The sequence below is a fragment of the Helianthus annuus genome, chromosome 17 (genome assembly GCF_002127325.2).
Source record: "Helianthus annuus cultivar XRQ/B chromosome 17, HanXRQr2.0-SUNRISE, whole genome shotgun sequence".
NCBI classification, from domain to species: Eukaryota; Viridiplantae; Streptophyta; class Magnoliopsida; order Asterales; family Asteraceae; genus Helianthus; species Helianthus annuus.
The window spans coordinates 129,353,929-129,369,703 of NC_035449.2; the positions used below are offsets into that span (position 1 = coordinate 129,353,929).

The window sequence follows — 15,775 nt, forward strand, 5'->3', positions numbered from 1 at the left end:
TGTTTCGACTACAAGCATCTTTCGATCAATCAACAGTTACGTATATCACCATCAGTTACGAATATCACAGAAACAGAAACCCTAATCATCTACAGCCGTCATCATCATTAACAATCATCATCACATCAGTTACATTACACAGAAGGCACAAGATCATCTACGACAGTTACTATCATTCCTAGAAATCATTTAACGGTAACAAAATCAATCATCAACCAATCCGAATCGTCATCTATGTGTCATGTAAACATAATCATCATTCGGTTCAACTTTCTAACATACATATCCGGTTTATCATAACCGATTCATAAAATATTATCATTGAACATCATCAAAACGGATCCGATAATCATGCATATCCGATTAACATACAATGATAGATTGCAAGACAATAGATAAATCATGGAATCAAAGCATCGTGAAATCAAAGCATCGTAAACAACACCACACACTAACCGGAAATCTGGATTACGGAATGAATTCCTTCGAACAGAGAGTAGGTCTGCTATATGCCTGCTATATGCCGTAACACACACACAAGGAACTAGGGTTTTCCGGAAACTAACTGTTGTCTAACATGCATTCACGTATTTAAACGTATCACAGAAATGGGCCAAGCCCATTAGAATAACTGGGCCGAAACATATCGAAGGATATGTTTCGTGATTCATCATTCCGAAGGATGATCTTTCGGATCGAAGGATGTGTTTCGACATCCTTCGATTCATGCATCATGTTTCGTGGGACATCCTTCGAAAGTTGGGCCATGTATCATACTAACTAGTTAACACATAATACAAGTTTCACAATATGGCAATCAAATGTGCAATTAAGCAATTAGTCAATATATGTTCGTGTAATACATATGAAATCAAATCTTGGAATTTCGAGTTGTCACATTATCCCCAACTTAAAAGAAATTTCGTCCCGAAATTTGGTACGCACTTACTGAGGAAGCTAGGTAAGTTACATCGTTCACTGGTTTTCCTGGGGTGTCACATCATCCCCCCGTTGATTTGGAATTTCGTCCCGAAATTCAGTAGTAGTAGCTTCAGCCTCAGAAGTGGATGCATTGGTTTCGAATAACTGGGGATACTTTTCTTGCATCTGATCTTCGCGTTCCCATGTATACTCCGGGCCACGCTGGGAGTTCCAACGAACTCGAACAAGAGGGATTCTCTTGTGTTTGAGGACCTTAACATCCCGGTCCGTGATTTCAACTGGTTCCTCGACGAACTGTAACCGCTCGTCGATAGTGAGTTCCTTAAAAGGAACTATAAGGGTCTCATCTGATAGGCATTTCTTCAGATTCGACACGTGAAATACATTGTGAACTGCACCGAGTTCAGGAGGTAGGTTTAATCTGTAGGCTACCTTGCCAATCTTCTCAATGATCTCGAACGGTCCGACGTACCGCGGATTGAGTTTGCCCCGTTTACCAAAACGTACCACACCCTTCCAGGGTGAAACTTTCAATAAAACCCGGTCCCCGACCTCAAATTCCAACGGCTTTCTACGCTTGTCCGCGTAGGCTTTCTGACGATCGCGTGCTGCCGCCATGCGTTGCCGTATCTGTGCAATCTTTTCTGTGGCGTCCACTACAATATCTGGACCCGTAATCTGACTATCCCCCACCTCTGCCCAACAGAGAGGTGACCGGCATTTACGTCCGTACAATGCCTCGAATGGAGCGGCTTGAATGCTGGTATGGTAACTGTTATTGTACGAGAACTCCACCAAAGGGAGGTGCTTTTCCCAGCCGTTGCCAAAATCGATAACACACGCTCGAAGCATGTCTTCTAGAGTTTGAATAGTTCGCTCAGACTGCCCATCCGTCTGAGGATGATACGCTGTGCTCATGTCTAATCGTGAGCCGAAAGATTTGTGCATCGCTTGCCAAAGCTCTGACGTGAATCGTGCATCGCGATCCGAAATAATAGAAGTGGGCACTCCGTGCCTCGAAACAACTTCTTTCATGTAGATGTCTGCTAGGGTAGAAAACTTATCCTTTTCTTTGATAGCCAAGAAGTGAGCGGACTTTGTGAGCCGATCAACGATCACCCAAATAGTGTCATTCCCACGCTGGGATCTAGGTAGGCCAGTAACAAAATCCATGGAAATTTGCTCCCATTTCCATTGTGGTATTTCTGGTTGCTGAAGTAGGCCTGATGGTTTCTGGTACTCGATTTTAACCCTTGCACAAGTTAAACACTTGCCGACGTAAGTTGCGATAAGAGCTTTCATGTTTGGCCACCAGTAAGTTGTTCTGATATCGTGGTACATCTTATCCGACCCTGGATGTACCGAGTAGCGAGACTTGTGCGCTTCATCCATCACAAGTTCGCGTAAGCCGCCATAAAGTGGGACCCAAATACGCCCCGTTACATAGTAGGCGCCGTCTTCCTTTTGTTCCATGCGTTGCCTTGAGCCGCGTAAGGCTTCAGCTTTGACGTTTTCGGGTTTTAGTGCTTCTATCTGAGCAGCTCGTATCTGTGCAGGAAGACTGGACTGAATAGTAAGCTGTAGCGCTCGCACGCGCTTAGGTATGGTGTCTTTCCGACTGAGGGCATCAGCCACAACATTGGCCTTGCCTGGATGATACTTGATGGCGCATTCATAGTCGTTTAGAAGTTCAACCCATCTTCGTTGACGCATATTCAAATCCTTTTGCTTAAGAATATGCTCGAGACTCCTGTGATCGGTGTAAATCGTGCACCTGGTACCGTACAGGTAGTGTCGCCATATCTTAAGCGCGAAAACAACAGCTCCCAGCTCTAAATCGTGCGTCGTGTAATTCCGTTCATGAACCTTGAGTTGCCGAGAAGCGTAGGCTATCACTTTATCACGTTGCATCAACACACATCCAAGACCCTGGATGGATGCATCACAGTATACCACGAAGTCATCTGTGCCCTCTGGCAATGAAAGAATAGGTGCGCTGCAAAGCCTATCCTTTAAGTACTGAAAAGCGGTCTCTTGCGTATTACCCCATCTGTAAACGACACCTTTCTGTGTTAGCATAGTAAGTGGTTGCGCGATCTTTGAGAAGTCTTTAATAAATCGCCTGTAGTAACCCGCCAAACCCAAGAATTGGCGTATTTCTGTCGGTGTACGTGGTGCTGGCCAGTTTCTGATCGAATCAACCTTGGATGGATCGACATGAATCCCATCCTTGTTTACCACATGGCCTAAGAAGTGGACTTCACGAAGCCAGAAGTCGCATTTTGAAAACTTTGCGTACAGTTGCTCTTTTCGAAGAAGTTCCAAGATCAGGCGTAAGTGCTGCTCGTGTTCCTCCTGGCTCTTGGAGTAAATCAAAATGTCGTCGATGAAAACGATGACGAACTTGTCGAGGTACGGTTTGCACACCCTGTTCATGAGATCCATGAAGACTGCAGGCGCGTTTGTAAGCCCGAATGGCATGACCAGAAACTCGTAGTGACCATAACGAGTTCTGAAAGCAGTTTTGGAGACGTCCTCATCCCGGACTCTCAGCTGATGATACCCTGACCTCAAATCGATCTTGGAATAGTAACACGACCCTTGCAACTGGTCGAATAAGTCATCTATGCGTGGAAGAGGATAACGGTTCTTCACCGTCACCTTGTTGAGTTCACGGTAGTCGATGCACATCCTGAACGTACCGTCTTTCTTCTTCACAAATAACACTGGAGCTCCCCAAGGCGAAGAGCTTGGACGAATAAAGCCCTTTTCCAAGAGCTCTTGCAGCTGCTTCGACAGTTCTTCCAGTTCGGTTGGAGCTAAACGATATGGTGCGCGGGCTATTGGCGCTGCTCCAGGTGCCAATTCGATCTGAAACTCGACTTGGCGATGAGGCGGTAAGCCTGGTAAATCTTCAGGAAACACCTGAGGGAAGTCACGTACAACTGGGATATCCTCCAGCTTCTTTTCCTTTGCTGATGCATCTGTAACGAGAGCCAGAATGGCAGTATGCCCCTTTCGTAAACATTTCTGCGCCTTCAAGTAAGAGATGATGCCAACCACAGCACCACTCTTGTCGCCCTGAACTTCGAGAGGTTCTTGACTGGAGCGAGGAATACGAATAACTTTTTCCTTGCATAAGATCTCTGCGTGATGTTGAGATAACCAATCCATGCCGATGACGACGTCGAAGCTACCCAAGACTATGGGTATGAGATCAATCGTGAAAGTCTGACCCGCTAGAACAATGCTACAACCCTTGACTACATGAGCGGCTTCTACACTTTTACCATTCGCTAGTTCTACGACGTGTTTAGTGTCTAGAGGTGTTGGTGTACGTTTTAATAAGTTACTCATTTTCAATGACATATAGCTTGTATCAGCACCCGAATCAAATAAGACAGTAACGTAAATATCGTCGAGAAGGAACTTACCCATAACCACGTTAGGATCATTCACTGCATCTCCTCGACCCAACACAAATGCTCGACCACGAGCTTCATTGCCGTTGTTGTTGTTGTTGTTGCCCCCATTATTGTTGTTATGGTTTCCGTTGCCCTGATGGTTGTTGTTGCGGTTCTGGTTCAACTGTGGGCAATCGCGTTTGAAGTGACCTTCAGCCCCACACTTATAACACCCCCTGTTGCCCTGTTGCTGATTCTGCTGATTCTGTGGAGCTGGTTGCTGAGGCTGCTGATTCTGATTTGCAGGGCGAGCGCTTCTACAATCTTTGGCCTCGTGACCCATCTTTAAACACCTTTGACAACGGCCCTTATTGCACTGGCCGCTGTGATGCCTGTTGCAGTTGTTACACTTTGGAAGGTTTCCTCGATACCCTCCCTGTCTGTGGCTGCTCGATGAGTGCTGACTGGGACTTTGGTAACTATCCGTCTTTCGCTGCTGAGACTGTGACTGTACCGCTGCTGATCCCTTGCTAGAATCCCCCTCCCATTTTCTCTTACTTTCGCTGGGAGTAGCAAGTGTAGTAGCAGCAGTAGCGGTATCGGTAGCACTGATACGCTTTGGCAGTTTGCCCTGGTCTACTGCTTGATCTGTGATGCGATGAGCGAGACGCTGGATTTCCTGGATGTTGTTGAGGTTAGCCGACGTTACGTGGCTCTGAATCTCTGACGCGAGCCCCTTGAGATACAACTCAATTCGCTTGTATGGAGGATCTACCATAGTTGGGCACAGCACAGCCAACTCATTCGATCTTTTGGTGTAAGCTTCGATTTCCGAACCAACCATTTTCAAGTTATACAACTCGTCCTCCAACTTGTGGATGTCTTCTCTAGTGCAGTATTCCCTCTTGATCAATTCTTTGAAATCATTCCAGGGTGTGGCGTTAGCAGCTGCCAACCCTAAGATCTGCACTTGTGCGTTCCACCAAGTGAGCGCAATCCCTTCAAGTGTGCCAGTGGCGAACTTCACCCTGCGAGCCTCAGGGCATTCACACATTTCGAAAACCGACTCGATCTTTTCAAACCAGTGGAGGAGTCCGACTGCCCCCTCCGTGCCACTGAACGAGCTAGGACGACAGTCCATGAAAGTCTTGAAGGTACACGCAGGTTGTTGCTGAGCGGGTTGACCTATTGTGTACGAATAGGACAAGGTTAAATACGAGAATTAATGTAGGATCTAAGGATCCTAGTGTCTATACTGCAGGGTATACTACCTGCTTGTGCGGCTGCAACTGCCGCAGCAACGAGAGCCTCTAGCTGGGCTTGAGTCATGGTAATTCGTGCGGCCATTGATCTTCACATCAAAGGCAACATAAGTGAGAAAGGTTCGCGAATAGTGCGATGACAGAAGAGTGTAAGCACATAAGTATTCTCATGCAATGTCAAGTTGTGAGCAAGTAATGTAAGCATACTACGAGCAAAGTTCTATGCAAATTCTAGCATGTAGGCAATAAACATAAACCTTATTACCTAGGAAGTTGAGTCTTGCACGTGGAGCGAAGCGTCGTTGTGGATCGTTGAGAGCACTGTTCTGGTTATAGTCTGGTTTTAATAAAAAAAACGTTTTCCCATATTAAAACCAAGTTCTCTATAACCAATGGCTCTGATACCAATCTGTCACACCCCCAAAATCCACCTGCGGAGTATCACCGCTTGGGAGCGTGACTGACCAGGATCAAGCCACCAATCATATTGAACATGCATATAGTATTAAGTAAGATAAAAGAAAACCATCCGTTCAATACAAAAGGTGTTCAAAACATGTTATTGTTTTAAAGTGTAGCGGAAGCATAGTAATAATCCAACAATAGTAAATAGTTCAAATGTTATAATAGTTCAGCATAGAAACCACGAATCCTTGTCCACAACGACCCGCTTCTCCAGTGCAAGCTCCAAGTACCTAACGATCTGCAAGGCATGTAACAGAAGGATCAACAAACTAGTTGAGCGAGTTCACAGTAAGTAAATGTGTAACAGTAAGTAACAGGTGGCTCTACAGGGCCGATAGTAAGTTATGCTGGTGGGGGCTTCCCATGTTAAGTGACCACTAGACTATTCGTATTATTATCCCTGTTCTTCGTCCGAGAACAGAAGTGTGTATAAAGTGTGCGTAGGTTTTACGCACGTATCCTTCGTAACCTGAGGATAGTAGTAAGTAATGCGTACACGTAGGTTTTACGTGCGTATCCTTCGTAACCGAGGATAGAATGGCATGTGAACCCGTAGGTGTTATCCCAACCTACGTAACCGTCCTGACATCCGAGGACATGATAGGTGACAGTCTAGTAAAGCATATGTACGTTCCTTTCAATAATAACCTTTAACCCATTCCCACAACCCGGGAATCCCATGCCTTAGTAGGAGTGTGAACTCACCTTGGTTTGCTCGGTATGCTAAGTTATGCACTCACAAGTAATTAATCACGTCCTAGTGTATGCACGTATAACAAATCAGTTCATGTTCGCAATTGTACGCATGCAGTTTAATGTTCACATAACAGTCAGTTGCATAACAGCACACACGTATTATTTCACCTTGCACGAATACAGATGCTAACATTTATCTCTAAGCATGGCATGCCAATTAAATCCAGCATATAATCAATCAGTCAAAGTATGTTCATAATCCTTAACATCCTTCGAATCCAGTCACTATCTTTCGACAACAGTAATCACAATTATCTTTCGGAAACAATTATCACAATTATCCTTCGGACCAATGTTATGTTCCGAATCCTATGTCATCTTTCGATCACACACATATCTTTCGGTCAACAGGTATCTTTCGGTCAACAGATATCTTTCGGTCAACAGATATCTTTCGGTCAACAGATATCTTTCGGTCAACAGATATCTTTCGGTCACAACTATGTTTCGACTACAAGCATCTTTCGATCAATCAACAGTTACGTATATCACCATCAGTTACGAATATCACAGAAACAGAAACCCTAATCATCTACAGCCGTCATCATCATTAACAATCATCATCACATCAGTTACATTACACAGAAGGCACAAGATCATCTACGACAGTTACTATCATTCCTAGAAATCATTTAACGGTAACAAAATCAATCATCAACCAATCCGAATCGTCATCTATGTGTCATGTAAACATAATCATCATTCGGTTCAACTTTCTAACATACATATCCGGTTTATCATAACCGATTCATAAAATATTATCATTGAACATCATCAAAACGGATCCGATAATCATGCATATCCGATTAACATACAATGATAGATTGCAAGACAATAGATAAATCATGGAATCAAAGCATCGTGAAATCAAAGCATCGTAAACAACACCACACACTAACCGGAAATCTGGATTACGGAATGAATTCCTTCGAACAGAGAGTAGGTCTGCTATATGCCTGCTATATGCCGTAACACACACACAAGGAACTAGGGTTTTCCGGAAACTAACTGTTGTCTAACATGCATTCACGTATTTAAACGTATCACAGAAATGGGCCAAGCCCATTAGAATAACTGGGCCGAAACATATCGAAGGATATGTTTCGTGATTCATCATTCCGAAGGATGATCTTTCGGATCGAAGGATGTGTTTCGACATCCTTCGATTCATGCATCATGTTTCGTGGGACATCCTTCGAAAGTTGGGCCATGTATCATACTAACTAGTTAACACATAATACAAGTTTCACAATATGGCAATCAAATGTGCAATTAAGCAATTAGTCAATATATGTTCGTGTAATACATATGAAATCAAATCTTGGAATTTCGAGTTGTCACATTATCCCCAACTTAAAAGAAATTTCGTCCCGAAATTTGGTACGCACTTACTGAGGAAGCTAGGTAAGTTACATCGTTCACTGGTTTTCCTGGGGTGTCACAAAATTGATCCTATAGCATGTCAAAGGTGGATTGGAAGTACTGAGGCGGTGTTCGTAAGGAGTCATTGTGAAAAAGAGGATCAAGTGATGTTTGCCACCGGTTTGTTACAACTCCAAGCTAAAGGCTGGTGGGATGCTTATAGTAAAGAGATTGGGGAAGACAAAGTTCAAGTCTTGACATGGCAAGAGTTCAAGGAACCTTTTCTAAAGTACCACTGTCCGCAATCTGCCATTGACAGGATCCAAGAAGATTTCTTACTTCTCTGTCAGAAAAAAGAAACCATTGATGAAATCACCAACACTTTCCCTGACAAGCTGAAATTTTGTAAAGAAATAGCAGGAACGGAAAGAATGAAGATAAACCGCTATCATGGTATGTTGAAGGCTGAATATCAGGAGTTCATAATTCCCGCTAAATGTGAAACCTTGAATGAGCTCATTAACATAGCCCGAGATAGGGAGATTGAACTAAGAAGACAGGTAGAAAGAGGTGAGAAGAGAGTGTCTGAGAATGTTCCTAGCTCAAGTCCGTCGAAGAAACAGAAATTTCAAGATCAGAGCAAGAAGGATAAGGCGAAGGGTAGCATTCCGAAATGCAAAACGTACTGGAAGTTACACACGGGGGAGTGCTTGAAAGGGAAGAAGGGCTGTTACAATTGTGGTCAAGATGGACACCCATACTATAGGTGTCCTAATCCTTCCAGAACGTGCTATAACTGTTTCCAGCCGGGTCATATTAAGGCTGAATGTCCCAAGCTTCAATAGAAAACCGATAAGGAAGCAAGAAAGGAGGAAGCCCCAAGAGCTAAGGGGAGGATGTTTCAGATCATGACTGAAGAAGGAAAGGACCACCCGAATGTTGTATCAGGTATATTCTTATTGAACTTGATGCCTACGTACGTGTTATTTGATACTGGAGCAAGTAGATCGTTTGTATCAAGTGAATTAGTGTGACACCCCTCTTTTAGAATCGAAAGAATGCATGTGCCATTAGAAGTAGAGATAGCGGATAGTAAGAGTTATTTGTTGCACGAAGTTTGTAGAGATTGTGAAATTATCGTTGAAGATGAGAAGTTTGCCATTAACCTTATTCCTTTTGGGAGAATTCAAGGTTGTAGTTGGCATGGATTGGCTAGCCAAACATTATGCCGAAATTCAATGCGAGATAAAGGTGATTCATGTGTTAACACCAGGAGGAAAACGAGTGAGTATACAAGGGGAAAGGAATGTTAATTCGAAGCTTTGTTTTATAGTCCAAGCATTCAAGTATGTGCGAAATGGAAACAAGGCGTTTCTAGCCTACGTGGTGGATACTAAGCAGAATACCCCTAAGATAGAAGAGGTTGAAGTTGTGAACGAGTTTCTTGATGTATTTCCGGAAATTTGCCGGGGCTTCCACCAGATCGTGAGGTGGATTTTAAGATTGAATTATACCCCGATGCCAAACCCGTAGCCAAAGCTCCTTATAGGTTGGCCCCAACTGAGATGCGGGAGTTAATTGTTCAAATACAAGAATTGCTCGACAAGGGATTTATACGCCCGAGCGTATCGCCCTGGGGTGCGCCTGTACTTTTTGTCAAAAAGAAAGATGGTTCGATGCGCATGTGCATCGACTATCGAGAGTTGAATAAGCTGACGGTGAAGAACCGATACCCCTTGCCCCGAATCGATGATCTCTTCAATCAGTTACAAGGGGCAAGTTGGTTTTCAAAAAATTGATTTACGATCTGGATACCATCAGTTAAGGGTACGGGATAAGGATGTGGTAAAGACGGCATTTAGAACGCGATACGGACATTACGAGTTCTTAGTAATGTCCTTTGGGTTAATGAACGCGCCCGCCGCGTTCATGGACCTTATGATCGAGTTTGTCGGGCCATGTTAGACAAATTCGTTATAGTTTTTATTGACGATATCTTAGTTTATTCCCGAAGTGAAGCCGAACATGCATGCCATTTGCGTGAAATTCTTGAAGTGCTCCGTAAGGAGAAATTGTACGCGAAATACTCTAAGTGTGCTTTCTGGCTTAGAGAAGTACAATTTCTCGGTCATGTGATTAATGCAGATGGTATCTTAGTGGATCCGTCAAAAGTGGAAGCTGTTATGAAATGGGTACCTCCAAAGATCCCAAGTGAAGTGAGAAGCTTTTTGGGTTTAGCAGGCTATTATAGGAGGTTTATTCAAGACTTTTCTAAATTGGCCCTGCCGTTGACCAAGTTAACCAAGAAGAATGAAAAGTTTACATGGGGTACACATCAAGAAAAGGCGTTTCAAACCTTGAAAAAGAAGCTGTCGAGCTCCCCGGTGCTAACCTTACCTGATGGAACGGAGACTTGGTGGTGTTTACTGATGCATCACACCAAGGGTTGAGATGTGTTTTAATGCAAAAGGGTAGAGTCATTGCTTATGCTTCAAGGCAACTGAAAACACATGAAAGTAATTATCCAACCCATGACAGGGAATTAGCAGCAGTAGTGTTCGCTTTGAAAATCTGGAGGCATTATTTATACGGTACGAAAAGCACAATTTATTCTGACCACAAAAGCCTTAAATACTATTTCGAGCAAAAAGACTTAAATATGAGGCAACGAAGGTGGTTAGAACTCCTTAAAGATTATGATTGTGAATTCCTTTACCATCCGGGCAAGGCAAATGTAGTGGCCGATGCCCGGAGCCGAAAGGATTATCCGCCTCCAATTCAAGTGAAATCCATGAAAATGGTAGTTACACCTCGATTTCTCGAAATGATTAAGGAAGCCCAAGTTAAGTCGCTGAGCGAAATGGATTCAAGAAAGGAAAGAACAAAGGGGTTTGTTGATAAATTAGAAGAAGGACCCAGTGGAATTAAATCAATGTATGGCCGGATATGGATACCTTTGTTTAGCGAAGCAAAAGACGTGTTACTCGAAGAAGCTCACAAATCCCGATTTTCGGTTCATCCAGGAGCTACAAAAATGTATTTGGATTTGAAGAAAAGTTATTGTTGGCCCGGTATGAAACGTGATATCGTCAAGTATGTTGCAAGATGTTTGACCTGTTTGCAGGTAAAGGCAGAACATCAGAAACCATACAGAATGTTGCAACCGTTAGAAATACCGGTATGGAAATGGGAAGAAGTGACGATGGACCTAGTGACCAAGCTTCCTAAGACAAGGAAAGGTCATGAAGCTATATGGGTGATCGTGGACCGCCTCACCAAGAGCACACACTTCTTACCCATTCAGGAGACTTTCTCTTCTGAAAGAATGGCGGAGATTTATGTTAACGAGATAATATCTCGACACGGAGTCCCTGCATCTATTGTGTCGGATCGAGATACCCGATTCACATCTCGATATTGGCAAGGTTTCCATGAGAGTGTGGGTACAAAATTAAATTTCAGCACAGCCTTGCACCCCCAAACGGATGGTCAGTCTGAGCGAACCATTCAAACACTTATTGACATGCTGCGAGCGTCTGCTATAGATTTCGGGGGGAGCTGGGATGACCACTTGCCATTGGTGGAATTTTCGTACAACAATATCTACCACAATAGCATTCAAATGGCGTCGTATGAAATGTTGTACGGGAGGAAGTGTAGAACTCCCATTTGTTGGGGAGAGGTGGGGCAAAGAGAACTTGCACCCAATGATGTAGTAGCTAAAACTAACAAAAAGATCGATCTTGTGCGAGCCCGTTTAAAAGCGGCTCAAGATCGACAAAAGGCCTACGCAGATCGAAGCAGACGACCTATCGAGTTTCAGGTAGGTGATCATGTGTTATTAAAGGTTTCCCCATGGAAAGGTATAATCCATTTCCGTAAACGGGGAAAGCTAGGCCCCCGTTACATCGGACCTTTCAAGATTTTAGCCCGGGTTGAAAAGGTAGCATATCGGTTGGAATTACCGCCAACCTTAGACGGAATACATGACACATTCCATGTGTCACAATTGAGAATATGCTTAGCGGATGAGACGGCATACGTGCCCCTTGATGATATTGAACTGGATGAAAGATTGAATTACATTGAAAGACCGATAGCTATCAAGGATTCCAAGGTAACGCACCTTCAGAACAAAACTATAAAGCAAGTCTTGGTGCAATGGCAACATCGGAAAGGACAGGATCTTACATGGGAGTTAGAAGATGAGATGATGGAGCACTACCCGACATTATTTGGTACATGTTAAGGTTTCGGGGACGAAACCTCTTTTAAGGGGGGTAGATTTGTAACACCCCAAAATACGCAATTTATTTATGCTATCTTAAATGTCTAATTTTGTAATATTAACTAATTTAAAAGAATGTGGTATTAGTTCAACAAGAATGAAAGTTGATGTGTTAATAATCAACCATTAGAATTAGAGGGGCTGAACTTGTAAAAAGTTAATGTAGGATGAAAGAAAGATGCGAATTTGATTGCTTCTTGTTAGACTAGAAAGTGAACATGTAGAAATATGCTATGAACACTTGTACCTTGTGCTTTGTTGATATTGTGCACACCAAATGTTTGATGAAATGCTTCAATAAAGAATTCAGCCACATTAACCATAAACTTTATATAAAAATCATGATTTGAATGTGCTTGTGAAGTAAGAGTTAAAAATGTATGACATCTTATGAAGGAATGTATGTTAATATGTATATGGCTTGAATTCTAAGTATGAATGATTATGTATAGGTGTAAAGGAGGAAGGTTCGAGTCACGCGAAGCAACAAGGAAATCAAGAACGAGGTACGCTACTTGTACAATTCATGGTTTTTATTATATTGATGTGTTTAACATTAGATGTGTCAAATTGAATCGAGTATGAAAATGGTATATTTGTGGACCCTTTTATGAACGGGTCAAATATGACATTGTAAGATTAGAAGGAATGGTATGAAGTTCCATTTGGAACATACTAGCGTGCAAGAATGAAAGTATGTAGTAAATTACAAGTTGCGGATGTCATAATGGTTACAAGTCCGTTAGTTGGATTCTTGAGTTTAAGGAAAGAAATTTAGTTCTAATGAGTTTGCATTGTTGTGGCTTTGTAGGTAAATCTCAAGTTTAGCTTTCAAGCTTCGCCCGGTTCGAACACACTTCAAGACCCGCCTTATGTTCCGCTACTTTTGTAAAGAAGACAACGCTTAATATTTTGGTCACTATGTCTATATCTAGTTGTTAAAAACTTAGTTCTTGTTATGTATTTTGAACTTATCGAATTCCGTGTGCATGTCAAGTTGTTTGATGGTATATATTATGTCCTTTGAAAAGTGTCGTGTTAAACATATATTTTGAAAGTGAAAAACAGGGGAGTTCTCCTTTTACGAATGGGTCATGCCCAAATTTCGTTAGATAAAGTACGTCATTATTTAAATAATTTAAAAGAAAATTTTGGGCGTTACAAAAATGTCCATATCTCGTTCTGAATGCTGTCTTAGGCACATCTTCAGTTCTTACTTTAAGTTGATGATACCCAGATCTCAAATCAATCTTCGAGAAATAGCTCGCTCCTTGGAGCTGATCAAATAAGTCATCGATCCTGGGTAAAGGATAACGATTCTTGATTGTTACCTTATTCAATTCACGATAATCAATGCATAAGCGCATTGATCCGTCCTTCTTTTTCACAAACAGTATTGGAGCTGCCCAAGGCGAAGAACTGGGATGAATGAAACCTTTTTCCAGTAAGTCGTCCAATTGAGTTCTGAGTTCTTTCATCTCTGTAGGTGCTAGACGATAAGGAGCTCGTGCAATAGGTGCTGATCCTGGGAGAATGTCTATCCTGAACTCTACTTGCCTCTCAGGAGGTAATCCAGGTAATTCATCAGGGAAGACATCAAGATATTCAGAAATAATTGGAATGTCTTCGATCTTGGGCTTTGGTTCATTCACAGACACTTGTGCCATGTAAATGACACATCCGCTCTTCAAACACTGCGATACCTTGAGAATTGACACGTTGCTGGGCAACCCATATTGTGTATATCCTTGAATAGTGACAGATTCACCAGAAGGGGTTTTGATAATAACTAGCTTTTTATCACAAGAAATTTGGGCTTGGTTATGCGACAACCAATCCATGCCTAAAATTATATCAAACCCAGCCAATTTCATTAGCAAGAGGGATAGCGGGATAGAATGACTCTTAATGGATATAGAACATCCATCAAGAAGAGTTGAAGCTGTTTCTAAGGTACCATCGGCAAGCTCTACCTCATATTATATGTCTAGAGTCTTAATAGGCAAATTCAATAACTTACAGAACTTATGGTCTACAAAAGACTTATCAGCACCGGAATCAAATAAGATTCTAGCATAGTTATTATTGATGAGGAAGGTACCTGTTATGACGTTCTCGTCGTTCACCGCTTCCTTCGCGTTCATCTGAAAAACTCTTGCATTGTATTTCTTTGCCTCCTCAGGCTTTTTGGCATTCTTGGGGCAATTGGTTTTGATGTGCCCCTTTTCATTGCAACCATAGCAAGTTGCATCTTTAATATTTCGGCACTCAACAGACTTGTGCCCTTTCTTTTTGCAGATCCCACATGGTTTAGCCTGTGGGTCTTGGTTGCACTTTCCAAAGTGCCTTTTGTGACATATCTTGCGCCTGGGCCTATCATTTGACTGCCCCTTTTTGGAACCAGAGTTCCCTTTGCCCTTTTTGTTTGACTGAGGAGACTTGTCTTCCTCTCTTTTCCTCTTCCCTTCATCGGTAACCTTCTTTGCCCTACTCCTCACAACATCCAGAGTGAGGGACAAAGATAGATCCACAGCAGATCTATAAGTGGCTGGCTTAGAGGCCTTAACATTCCCTTTTACTTCAGGGGCCAAACCACCGATGAAACGTGCAATGCGTTTGGGTTCAGGAGTGACTAAATATGGTACAAGCCTTGACATTGAGTTGAAGCTAGTCATATAGGATCTACAATCCAGATCCTTCATCACTAAAGTGAGGAAATCAGTCTCTATCCGTTCGACTTCGTGCTGAGGGCAATAGGTGTCCTTAACCAAATCAACAAACTTGTTCCATGAAAGATTGTACAAAGGAACCTTCCTAGTGGCTTGCACTAATGCTTTCCACCAAGTGAGGGCATCGCCCTTGAAGGATTGTGACACAAACATCACTATATCCTCTTTAGCACATTCGCTGATGTCTATCACAATCTCCATCTCGTCCAACCATTTCATGCAATCGATTGCTCCCTTTTCTCCTGTAAAATCCCTCCGCTTACAGGAGACAAAGTACTTATAGGTACAACCCTTGGTGTACCTGGGAGTCGGCTCGAGGACAATCTACCTCTTGGGCTCACTACCCTGATTAGATGAGTGCTGAGACTCACTTTTCTTATGAGTATGAGAATGAGAATGGGACTTTGAATGAGTTTGAGACCGAACAACACTTGGCTCTTTAAATTTAGCATCCACCGCCTGAGTAACTGCTGCGGTGATCATTGCTTGCAGTTCGACACCAGTGATTTTAATCCTGGTGTTGTTGCCTTCTGCAGGATGACTGTTTGCTTCATCCGAGCCAGCCAT

At 42.7% G+C, this 15,775-nt stretch overlaps 2 protein-coding genes across 2 annotated transcripts; one reads left to right on the forward strand and one right to left on the reverse strand.

The window, feature by feature from the left end:
* The first annotated feature begins 8,358 nt into the window (after positions 1 to 8,358).
* LOC110869984 lies at positions 8,359 to 9,036 on the forward strand. Its single transcript, XM_022119180.1, has one exon. It carries the CDS (start codon positions 8,359 to 8,361, stop codon positions 9,034 to 9,036), a length of 678 nt encoding a protein of 225 aa, XP_021974872.1.
* Positions 9,037 to 13,806: 4,770 nt separating this feature from the next.
* LOC110869983 lies at positions 13,807 to 15,775 on the reverse strand. Its single transcript, XM_022119178.1, has 4 exons — positions 15,580 to 15,775; positions 14,581 to 15,450; positions 13,872 to 14,322; positions 13,807 to 13,810 (listed from the first exon to the last, which is right to left on the reverse strand). Exons 1-4 carry the CDS (start codon positions 15,773 to 15,775, stop codon positions 13,807 to 13,809), a joined length of 1,521 nt encoding a protein of 506 aa, XP_021974870.1.